Source organism: Stegostoma tigrinum, chromosome 16 (assembly GCF_030684315.1).
Source record: "Stegostoma tigrinum isolate sSteTig4 chromosome 16, sSteTig4.hap1, whole genome shotgun sequence".
In the NCBI taxonomy this organism is placed as follows: domain Eukaryota; kingdom Metazoa; phylum Chordata; class Chondrichthyes; order Orectolobiformes; family Stegostomatidae; genus Stegostoma; species Stegostoma tigrinum.
In genome coordinates, this window is record NC_081369.1 from 35665987 (window position 1) to 35685086 (window position 19100).

At 49.5% G+C, this 19100-nt stretch overlaps 1 protein-coding gene across 2 annotated transcripts in view; it reads right to left on the minus strand.

Moving 5' to 3' along the window:
- cep89 (centrosomal protein 89) overlaps window positions 1–19100 on the minus strand; it is a 115396-nt gene that overhangs the window by 65893 nt on the left and 30403 nt on the right. Inside the window, exons 8-12 of one of the 2 annotated variants that reach the window (XM_048546660.2) lie at window positions 18593–18697; window positions 13807–14025; window positions 13411–13550; window positions 9601–9651; window positions 9069–9152 (exon numbers count right to left, since the gene is read on the minus strand). In XM_048546660.2, coding sequence (XP_048402617.1) covers window positions 9069–9152; window positions 9601–9651; window positions 13411–13550; window positions 13807–14025; window positions 18593–18697 — 599 coding nt within the window. Of the gene's footprint in view, window positions 1–9068; window positions 9153–9600; window positions 9652–13410; window positions 13551–13806; window positions 14029–18592; window positions 18698–19100 lie in introns of both variants that reach the window. The other variant, XM_048546659.2, reaches the window with a different exon arrangement.

Below are 19100 nucleotides of genomic sequence, written 5' to 3' on the forward strand. Positions count from 1 at the left end.
GAGAGAGAGAGACAGGGCGCGCGAGAGAGAGAGAGAGACAGGGCGCGCGAGAGAGGAGAGAGAGACAGGGCGCGCGAGAGAGAGAGAGAGACAGGGCGCGCGAGAGAGAGAGAGACAGGGGCGCGCGTGAGAGAGACAGGGCGCGCGTGAGAGAGACAGAGCGCGCGTGAGAGAGACAGGGGGCGCGCTTGAGAGAGACAGGGGCGCGCTTGAGAGAGACAGGGCGCGCTTGAGAGAGACAGGGCGCGCTTGAGAGAGACAGGGCCGCGCGAGAGAGAGAGAGACAGGGCGCGCGTGAGAGAGAGAGGACAGGGCGCGCGAGAGAGAGAGAGAGACAGGGCGCGCGAGAGAGAGAGAGACAGGGGCGCGCGGAGAGAGAGCGAGAGACAGGCGCGCGCGAGAGAGAGAGGAGACAGGGCGCGCGAGAGAGAGACAGGGCGCGCGAGAGAGAGAGACAGGGCGCGCGAGAGAGAGAGGACAGGGCGCCGCGAGAGAGAGAGACAGGGGCGCGCGAGGAGAGAGAGACAGGGCGCGCGAGAGAGAGACAGGGCGCGCGAGAGAGAGGACAGGGCGCGCGAGAGAGAGGACAGGGCGCGCGAGAGAGAGGACAGGGCGCGCGAGAGAGAGACAGGGCGCGCGTGAGAGAGACAGGGCGCGCGAGAGAGAGAGACAGGGCGCGCGTGAGAGAGACAGGGGCGCGCGTGAGAGAGGACAGGGCGCGCGTGAGAGAGGACAGGGCGCGCGTGAGAGAGAGACAGGGCGCGCGTGAGAGAGACAGGGCGCGCGTGAGAGAGACAGGGCGCGCGTGAGAGAGGACAGGGCGCGCGGTGAGAGAGACAGGGCGCGCGTGAGAGAGGACAGGGCGCGCGTGAGAGAGACAGGGCGCGCGTGAGAGAGAGCAGGGCGCGGCGTGAGAGAGGACAGGGCCGCGCGTGAGAGAGACAGGGCGGCGCGTGAGAGAGACAGGGGCCGCGCGTGAGAGAGGAGGACAGGGCGCGCGTGAGAGAGACAGGGCGCGCGTGAGAGAGACAGGGCGCGCGTGAGAGAGACAGGGCGCGCGTGAGAGAGACAGGGCGCGCGTGAGAGAGACAGGGCGCGCGTGAGAGAGACAGGGCGCGGCGTGAGAGAGACAGGGCGCGCGTGAGAGAGGACAGGGCGCGCGTGAGAGAGACAGGGCGCGCGTGAGAGAGACAGGGCGCGCGTGAGAGAGGGACAGGGGCGCGCGTGAGAGAGACAGGGCGCGCGTGAGAGGAGAGACAGGGCGCGCGTGAGAGAGACAGGGCGCGCGTGAGAGAGACAGGGCCGCGTGAGAGAGAGGACAGGGCGCGCGTCGTGAGAGAGACAGGGCGCGCGTGAGGAGACAGGGCGCGCGTGAGAGAGAGGCAGGGCCGCGCGAGAGAGGCAGGGCGCGCGCGCGAGAGAGAGAGAGAGAGACAGGGCGCGCGAGAGAGAGAGAGAGAGAGAGACAGGGGCGCGCGAGAGAGAGAGAGACAGGGCGCGCGAGAGGAGAGAGAGACAGGGCGCGCGAGAGAGAGAGAGAGGACAGGGCGCGCGAGAGAGAGAGAGACAGGGCGCGCGAGAGAGAGAGAGACAGGGGCGCGCGAGAGAGAGAGAGACAGGGCGCGCGAGAGAGAGAGAGAGACAGGGCGCGCGAGAGAGAGAGAGGACAGGGCGCGCGAGAGAGAGAGAGACAGGGCGCGCGAGAGAGAGAGAGGACAGGGCCGCGCGAGAGAGAGAGAGAGGACAGGGCGCGCGAGAGAGAGAGAGACAGGGCGCGCGAGAGAGAGAAGAGACAGGGCGCCGCGAGAGAGAGAGAGAGACAGGGCGCGCGGAGAGAGAGAGAGACAGGGCGCGCGAGAGAGAGAGAGACAGGGCGCGCGAGAGAGGAGAGAGAGACAGGGCGCGCGAGAGAGAGAGAGACAGGGCGCGCGAGAGAGAGAGAGGACAGGGCGCGCGAGAGAGAGAGAGAGACAGGGCGCGCGAGAGAGAGAGAGGACAGGGCGCGCGAGAGAGAGAGAGGAGACAGGGGCGCGCGAGAGAGAGAGAGAGGACAGGGCGCGCGAGAGAGAGAGAGACAGGGCGCGGCGAGAGAGAGGAGAGACAGGGCGCGCGAGAGAGAGACAGGGCGCGCGAGAGAGAGACAGGGCGCGCGAGAGAGGAGACAGGGCGCGCGAGAGAGAGAGGACAGGGCGCGCGTGAGAGAGACAGGGCGCGCGTGAGAGAGAGACAGGGCGCGCGTGAGAGAGACAGGGCGCGCGCGTGAGAGAGACAGGGCGCGCGTGAGAGAGACAGGGGCGCGCGTGAGAGAGACAGGGCGCGCGTGAGAGAGACAGGGCGCGCGTGAGAGAGACAGGGCGCGCGTGAGAGAGACAGGGGCGCGCGTGAGAGAGACAGGGCGCGCGTGAGAGAGACAGGGCGCGCGTGAGAGAGACAGGGCGCGCGTGAGAGAGACAGGGCGCGCGTGAGAGAGACAGGGCGCGCGTGGAGAGAGGACAGGGCGGCGCGTGAGAGAGGACAGGGCGCGCGTGAGAGGAGACAGGGCGCGCGTGAGAGAGACAGGGCGCGCGTGAGGAGAGACAGGGCGCGCGTGAGAGAGACAGGGCGCGCGTGAGAGAGACAGGGCGCGCGTGAGGAGAGACAGGGCGCGCGTGAGAGAGACAGGGCGCGCGTGAGAGAGACAGGGCGCGCGTGAGAGAGACAGGGCGCGCGTGAGAGAGACAGGGCGCGCGTGAGAGAGACAGGGCGCGCGAGAGAGAGGACAGGGCGCGCGTGAGAGAGGACAGGGCGCGCGTGAGAGAGGACAGGGCGCGCGAGAGGGAGAGGAGACAGGGCGCGCGTGAGAGAGACAGGGCGCGCGTGGAGAGGAGACAGGGCGCGCGGAGAGAGAGGGCGGTGAGAGAGACAGGGCGCGCGTGAGAGAGAGAGGGACAGGGCGCGCGAGGAGAGAGACAGGGCGCGCGAGAGGACAGACAGGGCGCGCGAGGAGACAGAGACAGGGCGCGCGAGAGAGAGGGACAGGGCGCGCGAGAGAGAGGACAGGGGCGCGCGAGAGAGAGACAGGGCGCGCGCGAGAGAGAGAGAGAGGACAGGGGCGCGCGAGAGAGAGAGAGAGCGGAGGACAGGGCGCGCGAGAGAGAGAGAGACAGGGGCGCGCGAGAGAGAGAGAGAGCAGGGGCGCGCGAGAGAGAGAGAGACAAGGGCGCGCGAGAGAGAGAGGAGACAGGGCGCCGCGAGAGAGAGAGAGAGACAGGGCGCGCGAGAGAGAGAGAGAGACAGGGCGCGCGAGGAGAGAGAGGGGACAGGGGCGCGCGAGAGAGAGAGAGGGACAGGGCGCGCGAGAGAGAGAGAGGACAGGGCGGCGCGAGAGAGAGAGAGACAGGGCGCGCGAGAGAGAGAGAGAGACAGGGCGCGCGAGAGAGAGAGAGACAGGGCGCGCGAGAGAGAGAGAGAGACAGGGCGCGCGAGAGAGAGAGAGAGACAGGGCGCGCGAGAGAGAGAGAGAGACAGGGCGCGCGAGAGAGAGAGAGAGACAGGGCGCGCGAGAGAGAGAGAGAGACAGGGCGCGCGAGAGAGAGAGAGAGACAGGGCGCGCGAGAGAGAGAGAGAGACAGGGCGCGCGAGAGAGAGAGAGAGACAGGGCGCGCGAGAGAGAGAGAGAGACAGGGCGCGCGAGAGAGAGAGAGAGACAGGGCGCGCGAGAGAGAGAGAGAGACAGGGCGCGCGAGAGAGAGAGAGAGACAGGGCGCGCGAGAGAGAGAGAGAGACAGGGCGCGCGAGAGAGAGAGAGAGACAGGGCGCGCGAGAGAGAGAGAGAGACAGGGCGCGCGAGAGAGAGAGAGAGACAGGGCGCGCGAGAGAGAGAGAGAGACAGGGCGCGCGAGAGAGAGAGAGAGACAGGGCGCGCGAGAGAGAGAGAGAGACAGGGCGCGCGAGAGAGAGAGAGAGACAGGGCGCGCGAGAGAGAGAGAGAGACAGGGCGCGCGAGAGAGAGAGAGAGACAGGGCGCGCGAGAGAGAGAGAGACAGGGCGCGCGAGAGAGAGAGACAGGGCGCGCGAGAGAGAGAGACAGGGCGCGCGAGAGAGAGACAGGGCGCGCGAGAGAGAGACAGGGCGCGCGAGAGAGAGACAGGGCGCGCGAGAGAGAGACAGGGCGCGCGAGAGAGAGACAGGGCGCGCGAGAGAGAGACAGGGCGCGCGAGAGAGAGACAGGGCGCGCGAGAGAGAGACAGGGCGCGCGAGAGAGAGACAGGGCGCGCGAGAGAGAGACAGGGCGCGCGAGAGAGAGACAGGGCGCGCGAGAGAGAGACAGGGCGCGCGAGAGAGAGACAGGGCGCGCGAGAGAGAGACAGGGCGCGCGAGAGAGAGACAGGGCGCGCGAGAGAGAGACAGGGCGCGCGAGAGAGAGACAGGGCGCGCGAGAGAGAGACAGGGCGCGCGAGAGAGAGACAGGGCGCGCGAGAGAGAGACAGGGCGCGCGAGAGAGAGACAGGGCGCGCGAGAGAGAGACAGGGCGCGCGAGAGAGAGACAGGGCGCGCGAGAGAGAGACAGGGCGCGCGAGAGAGAGACAGGGCGCGCGAGAGAGAGACAGGGCGCGCGAGAGAGAGACAGGGCGCGCGAGAGAGAGACAGGGCGCGCGAGAGAGAGACAGGGCGCGCGAGAGAGAGACAGGGCGCGCGAGAGAGAGACAGGGCGCGCGAGAGAGAGACAGGGCGCGCGAGAGAGAGACAGGGCGCGCGAGAGAGAGACAGGGCGCGCGAGAGAGAGACAGGGCGCGCGAGAGAGAGACAGGGCGCGCGAGAGAGAGACAGGGCGCGCGAGAGAGAGACAGGGCGCGCGAGAGAGAGACAGGGCGCGCGAGAGAGAGACAGGGCGCGCGAGAGAGAGACAGGGCGCGCGAGAGAGAGACAGGGCGCGCGAGAGAGAGACAGGGCGCGCGAGAGAGAGACAGGGCGCGCGAGAGAGAGACAGGGCGCGCGAGAGAGAGACAGGGCGCGCGAGAGAGAGACAGGGCGCGCGAGAGAGAGACAGGGCGCGCGAGAGAGAGACAGGGCGCGCGAGAGAGAGACAGGGCGCGCGAGAGAGAGACAGGGCGCGCGAGAGAGAGACAGGGCGCGCGAGAGAGAGACAGGGCGCGCGAGAGAGAGACAGGGCGCGCGAGAGAGAGACAGGGCGCGCGAGAGAGAGACAGGGCGCGCGAGAGAGAGACAGGGCGCGCGAGAGAGAGACAGGGCGCGCGAGAGAGAGACAGGGCGCGCGAGAGAGAGACAGGGCGCGCGAGAGAGAGACAGGGCGCGCGAGAGAGAGACAGGGCGCGCGAGAGAGAGACAGGGCGCGCGAGAGAGAGACAGGGCGCGCGAGAGAGAGACAGGGCGCGCGAGAGAGAGACAGGGCGCGCGAGAGAGAGACAGGGTGCGCGAGAGAGAGCATGCAGGCGCAAGGAGAGAGCGAGCGAGAAAAGTGTGTGTGTATGTGAGAGAGACAGACAAAGTGTTGTACACGTGTGCGAGAGAGACAAAGTGCACATGTGCATGTGAGAGAGATAGAGTGAGAGAAAGTGTGTGTGAGACAGTGATAGAGAGTGAGAGCGTGTGTGTGTGTGCGTGTGCGAGAGAAAGAGAAAGTTTGAGTGAGTGAGCGTGCGAGTGAGTGAGTGAGCGTGCGAGTGAGTGAGTGAGCGTGCGAGTGAGTGAGTGAGCGTGCGAGTGAGTGAGTGAGCGTGCGAGTGTGTGCGTGTGTGAAAGAGGAACATAAGAGAGAAAGTGTGCACCGAACATTGAAAAGTACAGCACAGTACAGGCCCTTCGGCCCACAATGTTGTGCCGTGGAATAATCCTAATCCAAAAATAAAATAACCTAACCTATATTCCCCTCAATTCACTGCTGTCAATGTGCATGTCCAGCAGTCGCTTAAATGTCACTAATGACTCCGCTTCCACGACTACCACTGGTAAACTATTCCATGCGCTCACAACTCTCTGGGTGAAGAACCTCCCTCTGACGTCTCCTCTATACCTTCCTCCTAACACCTTACAACTATGACCCCTCGTGGCAGTCATTGCCGCCCTGGGGAAAAGTCTCTGGCTATTAACTCTATCCATGCCTCTTATTACCTTGTACACCTCAATCAGGTCACCTCTCTTCCTCCTTCTCTCAAGAGAGAAAAGTCCGAGCTCAGTCAACCTCTCCTCGTAAGACAAGCCCTCCAGTCCAGGCAGCATCCTGGTAAACCTCCTTTGCACCCTCTCCAAAGCCTCCACATCTTTCCTATAATAGGGTGACCAGAACTGGACACAATATTCCAAGTGTGGTCTCACCAGGGTTTTGTAGAGCTGCAGCATAACCTTGCAGCTCTTAAACTCGATCCCCCTGTTAATGAAAGCCAAAACACCATATGCTTTCTTAACAACCTTATCCACCTGGGTGGCAACTTTGAGGGAGCTATGCACTTGAACATCAAGATCCCGCTGTTCCTCCACACTGCCAAGAATTCTGCCTTTAATCCTATATTCAGCATTTAAGTTCGACCTTCCAAAATGCATCACCTCACACTTATCCAGGTTGAACTCCATCTGCCATTTCTCAGCCCAGCTCTGCATACTGTCAATGTCTCGCTGAAGCCTGCAATAGCTCTCGTTACTATCAACGGCACCTCAAACCTTTGTGTCATCAGCAAACATACTAACCCACCCCTCAACCTCCTCATCCAAGTCATTTATAAAAACTACAAAGAGCAGAGGCCCAAGAACAGAGCCCTGTGGGACACCACTCAGCACTGACCTCCAGGCAGAATACTTAACATCTACAACCACTCTCTGCCTCCTGTTAGCCAACCAATTCTGAATCCGGACAGCCAAATCACCCTGTATCCCATACCTCCTGACTTTATGAATGAGCCTGCCATGGGGAACCTTATCAAATGCCTTGCTGAAGTCCATGTACACCACATCCACTGCTCGACCCTCATCAACCTGTCTCGTGACCTCCTCAAAGAACTCAATAAGATTTGTGAGGCATGACCTGCCCCTATCAAAGCCATGCTGACTCCCTTTAATCACGCTATGCTTTTCCAAATAGTCATAAATCCTATCCCTCAGAATTCTTTCCAAAACCTTGCTGACCACAGACGGAAGACTGGTTGGTCTGTAATTTCCAGAGATTTCCCTATTCTCTTTCTTGAAAAGAGGAACAACATTTGCCTCTCTCCAATCTTCCAGTACGACTCCCGTGGACAGTAAGGAAGCAAAGATCTTTGCCAGCGGCTTAGCAACCTCCTTTCTCGCTTCCCAGAGCAACCTAGGATAAATCTGGTCTGGCACCGGGGACTTATCAACCTTAATGTTCGCTAAAATTTCCAGCACATCAACTTCCTCAATCTTGATCTGTTCAAGCCTGTTTTCCTGCTCCTCAAAGTTCTCATTCACAACAAGGTCCCTTTCCTTAGTGAAAACCGAAGCAAAAAACTCATTTAGGGCTTCCCCTATCTGCTCAGACTCCACACACAAGTTCCCTACGCTATCCCTGATCGGCCCTACCTTCTCCCTGATCATTCTCTTATTCCTCACGTATGAGTAAAATGCCTTCGGGTTCTCCCTAATCCTTCCTGCCAAGTCTTTGTCGTGCCCCCTCCTGGCCCCCCTCAGTCCACTTTTGAGCTCCTTCCGAGCAAGCCTGTAATCCTCTAAAGCTGTGCTAGACCCTTGCTTCCTCCGCCTTACGTAAGCTGCCTTTTTCTTTTTGACGAGCAGCACCTCTGTTCCTGTCATCCAAGGCTCCTTAATCTTACCCCTTCTTACCTATCGCAGAGGAACAAATTTATGCATCACTTGCAACAACTGCTCCTTAAACAGTCTCCACATGTCTGTTGTGCCCCTTCTGCTCCCAATCTGTACTTCCCAACTTCTGCCTGATAGCGTCATAGTTTCCTTTTCCCCAGTTAAACATCTTCCCTTGGTAACTGCTCCTTTCCCTTTCCATGGCTATGGTAAATCCCAGGGCAGGGACAGTGCGGGGTTAGATACAGAGTAAAGCTCCCTCTACACTGTCCCCGCCCCACATCAAACACTCCCTTGACAGAGAGAGACAGAAAGCATGTGTGTGTGAGAGGAAGTATGTATGTGTGCGAGAGAGAACAAAGTGCATGTGTGCGTGTATGCACGTGCACACGTATGTGCGTGTGAGACAGAGTGTGTGTATGTATGTGAGAGAGACAGAAAGAGTGTGCGTGTGTGAGATGAGAGAGAGAGAGAAAAAAAAGTGTGTGTGTGTGTGTGTGTGTGTGTGTGTGTGTGTGTGTGTGTGTGTGTGTGTGTGTGTGTGTGTGTGTGGTGCGCGCGCACGCGTGCGTGTGTACCTGATACCGGCTGCATACTGAGACGCCAAAAGCTTGTATTTCCTGTTGGAGTATAACCTAGTGTTGTGAGACGTCTGACCTTGTCCACCCCAGCCGAACATCAGCACCTCTGCATGAAAACATAACACCAGCCATGGCATAGAGGCTGATGGTGGGATTGGGACCCAACCTGGAAAATCTGGTGAAATGTGTCACTGTTTCTGTCAAAAAAAAATTAGAACTAGCATAAAGAACAAGATACTGGGCTGCAGTGCAAGTGTAGAATTTGTTGTACCTAGATGGGTCAGTGTTTTCCTGAACTTGTATGTAGACAAGGCAGTACAAAATGAGCATGCATCTACACACCAGAGTAGGACAGAGAGCGTTTTTATATCCCCTAACAAAAACATTTTTCAGGTCACTTGTATAACAAGTAAGATTCATGGGAAGCCTATAAGATTTTAAAAATAACAAAATGTGGAGCTGGATGTACACAGCAGGCGAAGCGGCATCTTAGGAGCACAAAAGCTGACGTTTCAAGCCGAGACCCTTCTCTAGTCCCGAAACGTCAACTTTTGTGCTCCTAAGATACTGCTTGGCCTGCTGCGTTCATCCAGCTCCACACTTTGTTGGAGAATCCGAGATAACATCTGCAGTTCCAATTATCTAGGATTTTAAAAAGACAGGATGAAACCTTTAGGGAGTTCTCATAAATACTTTCCAGAATCACCAGCTTACCTCATGTACTTGCAATGCAGCATCCTTCTCCCGTAGCCGGTCCTCATAGGCCAAAAGTAGGGGTGACAAGAATTTCATGTCCACCTGCGACAAATCATACTTAAATGTTATTATAAATCTAAGGAGGAATTGGAACAATGAGTGCAAAAGTGAGAATACATGTATTACCAAAAACCTGGACACAAACTATATGTTGCATAATGCTTGGCAGGTAAAAAGCAAGTCCAATTTCAAGAGTGATCAGCAAATTTCAATACATACATGGCTGTGAAGTTTGAAAAAATATTTTAAAATGGAGATACTACATGGAATCAATGGTTTTGTACTACATATGTTTTATACAATTTTATGTTATGTTTTTTCCTAAGCCTCTAGTCTTGAAATAGTCATTGTCATACCAATTCTAATACGTTGAATGTTTTTAACTCTAAAACCTGGCTAAAGCTAACGAACAATTGTAAAATGATCATTTATAAATTGTATATGACGAATTGAATTTCTAAAAATCCTAAAAGTTTTACAAAATACTTACAAGCCAGGGTGGTGGTGGTCCTGATGCTGGAAGGCCAGTATTACAGGATATCTGAAATAAATGCAAGAGTTAGTTAGATGCAAAATATTTACTTATAGACCAGCACGTCATCAATGGGGTTATCCACAGTATTTGAGAGGATATGCACAAAGTACAGCAGGTGAAAACTCGAACAGGGCCAGGTGAGGTGGTTGGGAGGTGCTAAAGGAGATAGGGGACAAAAGTTGGAACAGGTGGAAGTCAAAGCTAGAGAGGCAGGAGTCAAAAGTTGGAGAAGTGGGATACAAATGTTGAAGGAAGAAGCATGAGGCAAAATCTAAAGGAGGGAGAAACGCAAAGCTGAAGAGGTAAGGCAAAAGCTGAAGGGGGCAGAAGCCAAAGGCAAAAATTGGAGAAAGGGTTGGGAGTGAGGCAAAAGCTGGGAGTGGGAGATGAATGTTGGAGGGAGGGGCAAGACTGGGGGAAAAGGGAAGTGGAAAGCTGTGGGGTGGACAGACAGAAACTTAGCGGTATAATGGGGAATTAAAAGCTGGAGGAAGGCCAAGAAAAGGAGAAGGGAGTCGCAATGTTTCCGATAGGGAGTCCGTGAACAGTTAATCAGATTCCACCTTGCCTGAAATCATCACTACTTCATTGCTGCTTCATAATCCCCCACCTTTCCAATGCTTTGAACATCACAATGTTCTCTTGATCATCAATCTAAAATAAATGACACCACGCAAAAGAACTATGCCATTTACATTTGTATTCAACAATATTTCCAATAATACATACATAAGTGAACAATTCACTTTTATACCACCTTGAAGGTGCTTTGCTTAGCCTGGTGCTCCTGTGCAGCATTACCTCATTTTTATTCACTCTTGGGATGTGAGCAAAGCTGGCTCGACACCATTTACTGCTGATCCTTAATTGCCCTTGAGAAGGCAGTGATTAGCCACTTTGTGAATTACTGCATTCTTTGGGTTGAAGGACACCAAGAGTGCAATTATGGAGACAGTTTCAGGATTTCTAGTCAAAAAACACAGGAGGAGTGGCAATATATTTCTGTGTGTGGCCTGGAGGGGAACTTGAAGGTGGTGTTCCCATGCTAATACTGTCCCTCTAGATAGTAGGGGCTACATGTTTGGAAGGTGCTGCTAGAAAAACGTTGATGAATTTCTGCACATCTGTGGACGGTACACACTGCTACTACTGGTCCTCTGTGGAAACATACCCTCTCTTCTCCTTTTCACATACTGGGTTGATGTCTCTTGTCACAGAGAACCTAGGAACTCTCTGGCTTTTCAGCTCAATTGGTCGTCTAAATTCTTCATGGAAACACATTTTTGGTATACTTCCACCAGTTGCTGCAGTCTTGAACACTTCTCCTTTGGGGGGATGCAGCTTACCTGTAAAATGTGCTGCTTCCTGTAAGGGCCACAAGACACCACTGAGCCCTCTGCTGAACATGCAGCCTGTTAGCAACATATTTAGCATTGGGCTACATACCACAATGATTGAGGTTAGTAGCTAGAACAAAGTTTGCATCCTTCCTACATCACCTTAAAGGGTCACAATCTTTCCACCCAAAAACCTGCAATATCAAATTTGCAGGGCCAGTGGTCATAGCATGCTGCAACCATCCATCAATGGAAGTTTGCCCTCTCAAGAGCTAACTCAAAATGTCCTCTATTCCTGGATGACCTGACACAGCTAGAAGAAATTCCAAGGACCTATCGTCAGAGAGAAATAGAAACTGGAGTTCAGCTTTGAAGGTGTTAATGACAATGTTAAATGCTATCCCTAGCAAACGGAAGGAGTGCAGTTCGTGAAACTTATTTGGAACAGTGCAGCATCCCATACATTAGAGAGGGGGTGAAATGCACAATTTAAGTAGCAAAAGCATTAAACAAGTTAGGTGTATACCCAATGGAGTTTAGAAGAATGAGGGGAGATCTTAATGAATAATCTAAGAAGAAGGAGTAAGAGAGGTGACCTGATCGAGCTGTACAAGGTAATGAGAGGCATGGATAGAGTCGATAGCCAGAGACTTTTCCCCAGGGCAGGACTGACTGCCACGAGGGGTCATAGTTTTAAAGGTGTTAGGAGGAAGGTATAGAGGAGACGTCAGAGGGAGGTTCTTCACCCAGAGAGTTGTGAGCGCATGGAATAGATTGCCAGTGGTAGTCGTGGAAGCGGAGTCAATTAGTCACATTTAAGCGACTGCTGGACATGCACATGGACAGCAGTGAATTGAGGGGAATGTAGGTTAGGTTATTTTATTTTTGGATTAGGATTATTCCACGGCACAACATAGTGGGCCGAAGGGCCTGTACTGTGCTGTACTTTTCTATGTTCTATGTTCTATGTTAACTTGAGGGGACTGGACAGTGTAGAGACCAGGTGTACAATTTTTCTTGTCAGAGAGACTAAAACTAGGAGACACAGCTAAACTGGTAGAGATCTACTTTGAGTCAGAGTCGGGTTTTCTTTTCTCTCAGGAGTGTTGTTAGGAGTGTCAAATCCTTTTCTGCTGTGGTAGAATTTGAATCCAAGTCCTTAGAACACTATCTGTGTTTCTGGATAACTGGTCCAGCAACAATACCACTAATGTCATCATTTCTGCCAGGTTGTACCTGCACATTAGAATGAACAGTACAATGCCCTTCTAAGCTAACAGCAACAATTAAATTCCTTATCTCACAGCAGATTTTTATTATGCATCTATGCTACCAATCGCAAAAGCTTACTCATCAAAATTATAAAGAAGCAATATTTTGAAGGGAGAGATGGTGGTGGGGGTAGGGGTTGGTGTTGAGGGAAAGGAAGAACTAGAAGAACTCTGTCTGCACATGCATCCTGGTGCCTGTAAACTGTGACACATAGTTGAAGACCAAGACCGATTTGGTTCTCTCAGTAGATATCTGATAGATCGTAGTTAAACTGCAGATGCAAACCTAAATTGAAACAGATGCCAAAATATACAGTGAGACAATGATAACTGACAAGGATGTCAGTTCAGATTATATTCCAACAGCTTTAGTTCATAAACTAACAATGTCTCCAGGAAGTGATGACAAGGAAACACAGACCTTACTTGGTTGTATGAAATGAAATGAAGGATAAAATACATTAATAAAACTTTGTAAAAAAAATTTAATGATTTGTAATACTCCTGTTTATTTCTGATGTGCAAGTCTCATTTTTAGATCAGGGACACAACATAAACCAGATTGTTTGGAGCTAAATATTGAGACTGTTGCATGTTCATATCAAAGTGCTGAATTTTCTGTCAGGCATACATATACATTAACACACGGCTTTTGGGCAAAGTATGGGCAACAGCACAAATTCAAATTTCTGAATAAATTTAAAATATGGTGCTGCAGGGAGAGGTGCTGACTTATAAGTTACTAAAGTCAATGCTGATCAGCCAACATTAAAAGAAAGGGTCTTGGTCATAAGCTCATCTTGACTTGAAACATTCTTTTCTCCCTGAGACGGGGGGATTTCAAGATTAGGGGGCATATTTTTAAGATGAGAGGAGAAAAATTTTCATAAAGACATGAGGGATAATTATTTATACATTGTGTGTGGAATGAACTTCCAAAGGAAATGGTGGATGAAGATACAGTTACAACTTTTAAAACACATTAAATAAGTACATGGTTAAGTAAGATTTGGAGGGATGTGAGCTGAGTGCAGGCAGGTGGGATAATTCAGTTCGGGGTTATTGTTAGTATGGACTGGTTGGATCAAAGGATCTGTTTCTGTTCTCAATGACTCTACAATTAAATAGAAGACTGAATTTTTGCTGTATTTTTTTACCTCGTTATGTATCGGCCTGAATTTGGTTTGATAGCAGCTAAGTTCTACATTTAAGCGATGGATGGTCATTTTCAAAGCATCATTTTCATCCACTAGTTCCTGAGCATGCTGCCTAAGTAAATGGAGTTCCGCTTTTTCATCTAGAAATGGTAAAGAGAAAATTAGAAAATCCTTTTGACATTTGATCAAATTTCACAAACAGAAGGTTTCAAGAACTTTCCTCATGATGGAAGTAGATTTCTATTATCCTCAAGAAAACATATGAATCAGCATGTGAAGAGTTAAAATGCATTGTACTTCATAAGTACATATTTCCAATAAGCATTTACTCTTGAAGTTAGATTTTTAATCATTTCACAGCCACTACACTATTAAAAGCAGGATAATATCTCTAACCTTCCCTGGCTTGGCTATTGTCAACTTCTTGTTGCTTATGATTTTCTTTTTCCAGTCGTTCCACTTTAAGCTTCATCCCTTCCAGCTGTTTTGTCAAGCTGTGAGTCTGATGGGCAATGACCTGATTTTCAGAAGCCAATGCCTGATTTCTTTCTTTTAGGTCGTGTAACAGCTCTTTTCGGATCTCCGTCAGCTCTCGGTTAGCTTCAACTGTCAAATCTGCTGTATCACAAAAACCATACTAATTTACGATATCAAAATAAATATTTTAGTTATACAAATCAATGGAAACAATTCAGATCCTTTTAAATTGAGCATTTGAAATTTTAGGTAAAGCTAATTCATGTCCTATTTTACATAGCTTTAAGGAAGTTACTTCTCTTCTACTGTAGATTTGTGTGATCGAAATGTTTTAAAATAGCTTATATTGAAATTAATAAGCAAAGGAAGTCCATGAGGAAGAATTCATACAGTGTATTCAAGACAGCTTCTCGGAACAATAAGTGTGCATTCAACCAGGGATCCGTATTTTTTTGGATTTATCAACATATAATGAAGCACATTTAATAAATGACCTTCAAGTAAATGATCACCTAGGAAATGGTGACCATGACATTTAGCATTCGGTTTGAGAGCGAGAACCTTGGCATACAAACAACTGCACTAAATTTAAATAAAGTTAATGATATAGGGTTGAAGGCAGAGTTAGCTGAAATGGACTGGGAAATGAGTATCTGAAATGTGAGGAAAACTTTCAGACATTAAAAAAAATATGGTGTGGAGCTGAGTGAACACAGCAGTCCAGGTAGCATCAGAGGATCAGCAAAGCTGACGTCTCGGGTCTGGACCCTTCAGAAATTTCTTGTTAACTCTGACTCCAGCTTCAGCAGTTCTTACTTTCTCTTAAAAAGAATACATTTAACTCAGTGCAAAAATATATCCCTGTTAAGGCAGGGAGATTCTATGAAGGGGACAAACCAACCATGGTTAACCAGCGAAGTTAAGGGTAGTATCAACTGAAAATATACAATGCAACAAAGATTAATGGTGACCCAGATGATTGGGAAAGTTTAAAAAGTCAACAAAGGATGAGCAAAAAATAATTTATGAGAGAGAAGATAACTTATGAGAACAAACTAATAAGTAATTTGAAAACAGACTGTATAAGCTTCTGTAAATGTATAAAAAGACAGAGAGATGCTAAACAAACACAAATCCCAAAGAGAATGAAGCTGGGAGGTAATAATGGAGAACCAGGAAATAGCAGAGGAATTGACAAAATACTTTCATCAGTCTTCAAGGGAGAATACACGAATAAGATCCCAGAAATATTAAATAATCAAGGGGCCAAAGCTGAGATGGAAATACATACAATGCTCATCCTACAGAAACTACGAGGACTAACAGCCTGTAGGTCCCTGGAACTCATGGCTGCACCCAAGCATTTCAAAAGACTTCGCTTCAGGGATAGTGAATGCACTGGTAGTAATCCTACAAGAATTTTTAGGTTCTGGAAAAGTCCCAGAGGATTGGAAAACTACCAATGTAACATCCTTTTTCAAAAGAGACACAAAAAAACACAGATAACACTTAGTCAGTTGATTTAACTTCTGTCGTTAGGAACATGCCAGAGTCTATTATAAAGGATGTAATAGCAGAGCATTTAGGAGTACACAATGTAATCAATAATGAATCAACTTGACTTCATAAAAGGGAAATTGCGTCTGAAAAATTCATCACAGTTCATTGACAGGTAACATGTAGGATAGATAAAGGGAAACCAGTAGATGTAATATATTTGGATTTCCAAAAGACGTTTGAGAAGGTATTGCACATACAGATACTTATTAAGAGCCCACATGGATGGTAGTCTTTAGCATGGATGGAGAATTGGCTAACTAATAGCAGATAGAGTTGGGATAAAGGGGTACTTTTAGGACTTAAACTCATAACTAATAGAGTACCACAGAGATCAGTGCTTTGGCTACAATTACTTACAATAAATATATTTACAGTAACTATCACCATGTTGGTGGATGACACAAAAATAGGTGGAAAGCCAAGCAATGAGGATACAAAAAATCTACAAAGAAGTTTAGATAGGTTAAGTGAGTGGGCAGATGGGATATAATTATGGGAAAATGTGTAGTTTTGCATTTTGGCAGTAAGATTAACGGAGCTGAATATTATTTAAATTGGAAAGACTGCGGAAAGCTGCACACAGTGGCATTTGGGAGTCCTTGTGCATAAATGACAAAAATCCAGCATCCAAGTTCAGCAGGCAATGGGTTGTGATGTTGCCATAGCCTTCGGGGATCTTAGAAGCTGCTCTCTCATTACAGAGAGATGACTGGTGTTGGTTTAACCAGGTTCACCAGGTCCTTTATGATAGGCTGTTCCACATGATTGCCAAATGGGATCCACAGTAAGTTGGTAAGGTGGATACCAAATTGGCTTGATCACAGAAAGCAAAGTGTTTATGTGGAGGTATGTTTTTTGACTGGCAGTCTACAGCTAATGGTGTTCCACAACGATCAGTGCTGGGATCTCTGTTGTCTGTAATATATACATAAATGATCTGGATGAATTAGGTAGTCTGATTAGTAAGTTTGCAGATGCCATGAAGAATGATGCAGTTGTGGATAGTGGATTGGGTACAAAGTTGGGCACAGAATTGACAGATGGAGTTTAATTCAGACAAATGTGAGATAATATAGTTCAATGCAAGAAGAAAGCATACAGTAAATGGAAAGGCTCTGAGGAGCACTGATATACAGAGGGATCTTGGGGTACAAGTCCATAGCTGCCAAAAAGTGGCAACACAAGCAGATAAGGTGGTAGTGAAGGCACATGGCATGGTTGCCTTCGTCGGTCAGGGCACTGAGTATTAAAATTGGCAAGTCATGTCACAGCTGTATAAAACTTTAGTTAGGCCAAATTTGAAGTAGTATGCGCAGTTCTGCTACCCCAGGATAGGAAGGATATGGAGGCTTAGGAAAGGATGCAAAACGGTGTTCTATGCTGCTGCATTTTTTCCCCTCAAAACTGTTAATGCCGTTAATAACTATGCAAATACTCCCAGCTCCCACACAGTTTGAAGAGAATGTTCAACAATCAATAAGTTGCAGAAGCCTTTTAATCATCCTTCTATGAATGCCATATTTGTCTAATATATGAATTATATTATTCCAAATAAAATCAATGCAATGCCCATCAATTTCAAATTCTCAATTTTATGAAACAGGCTCCAAATCCTATTTACCCTTTTATTTGCTGACCTCGATTGGTTGCTGGTACAGCAACATCTTGATTTTAAAATGCTCTTCTGTTTTCAAATCTCTCTATGGCCTGGCTACTCTGTCTCACTCAGCTAATTTACCTGTACAATCCTCCACGGTAGCTGCACTTCACTATTTGCAGTCTCTTGAGTATTCCTAGTTTTAATCATTGCAAACCCAAGCCTTCAGCTGCTAGACCAGAATTTACTTTTTATTCTGTCACCTCTGCCACCTACAATCCGATCCACAACCAAAGAGATATTTCCCTTTCCACCCCTATCTGCATTTTGTAGGGACCACTCTTTCTGTGACTCCCTCGTCCGCTCCACACTCCCCATTCACCCCACCACCTTACCCTACAACTGCAGGAAGTGCTACACCTGCCCCTTAACCTTCTCCCCACCTCCATTCAAGACCCAAAACAAACTTTCCACATCAGGCAGGGGTACATCTGCACATCCATCGACTTGTTCTATGCATCTGCTGCTCCTGATGTGACCTCCTCTACATTGGTGAGACCAAGCCTAGGCTTGGAGACCATTTCATTGAGCAGGTGCACGCAACAAACAACAACACCTTCTGCTTGCCAGCCATTTTAACTCCCCTTCCCACTTCCTGAGTGATATATCCATGCTGGGCCTCCTCCAGTGTCACAATGACACCAACCACAAACTGGAGGAGCAACACCTCATCTTCCGCCTCGGGATCCTACAGCCCAATGACATAAACATGGAATTCACCAGTTCAAAAACCCCATGTCCAGCCCAAAAATGTCCAACCCTCCCTCTCATCCTTGCCTCCTTGACCTGACACAACCTGTCCATCTTCTCTCTGACCTATCCGCCCCACCCATTTCACTGACCAACACTCCCTACCTGCACTCACCTATCCCATCCCACCGATCTTCCCCAGTTCCACCCCTCCTCTCTCTTTATTTCCTGGCTCCCTTCCCCCTCCCCATTTCTGAAGAAGGGTCCCGACCCAAAACGTCAACTTTCTTGTTCCTCTGATGCTGCCTGGCCTGCTGCGTTCCTTCAGCTCCATACTGTGTTGTCTCTTTACTTATTATTATTTGTTTGAAGGAATATCAGGATCTTGTACTAAGCACACTGAATGACAGTACACATTCCATCATTTCCACACAAGAATGATCCAAGTTCCAATCTTTAGTCTGTGCTAATTAATTCAAAGTTAGTGACAGCTACCACATAGTGATTGGCCTCACTATTCATGGGGAGGGAAATATCTTTTTGGTTGTGGGTCGGATTGTAGGCAGCGAAAGTGGCAGAGGATGACATGTTGGTATCTCTTATAATATGCAAATTCTGATCTAGCAGCTGAAGGCTTTGTGGTGCAATGAAAATTAAGGGGTCCCAGTTAATAAGGCAGTCTATTTGTCAATTCTCAACAAGAATAATACATTCAAAGCAAAATCAATACAAAAGCTCATCCATCACAAGGCAACTGGCCTAATACTCTATACTTAATTATTCAAATTGTTCTCCCACCTTGCTTGGCCACCTTTGAAATTATCTTTCTCTTTAGCTTTTTCTTTTTTTGAGTTACAGCAGACTGTGTTCTGGGATCTTCGACAATCATGGTATTCTTCAAACCTTTTAGAGAACATAGTATTATCAGAAGCAACAACTTCATGTCTGTTGTTCAGACTTTCAAGACAACTTTTCCTTTATCAGAGTAAATTCCAGCTCTCTGTAGCACACACCAAGCAGCTAACAATCATATGCCAGCTCCACTGGGTGAAAACTGTGTTTTAAATTTACAGTCAGAACGTTTAATGGAAAAAGGACATGTTAAATGTTATAGCAGCTCCAACAGATTCTTTTTTACAAAAGGTATGATGATATGCATAACACAATAATGAGAGAGAGGCAGGAGAAGATACTGTTACAGGATCCAATCACAACTTCTACTAACAATTATAATCTTTAAGATGTGCATGCTTTATTAGAACTAAGGAGGTGTTTTCAGTTTGCGGAAAGTAAGAAGAGGAAGAAA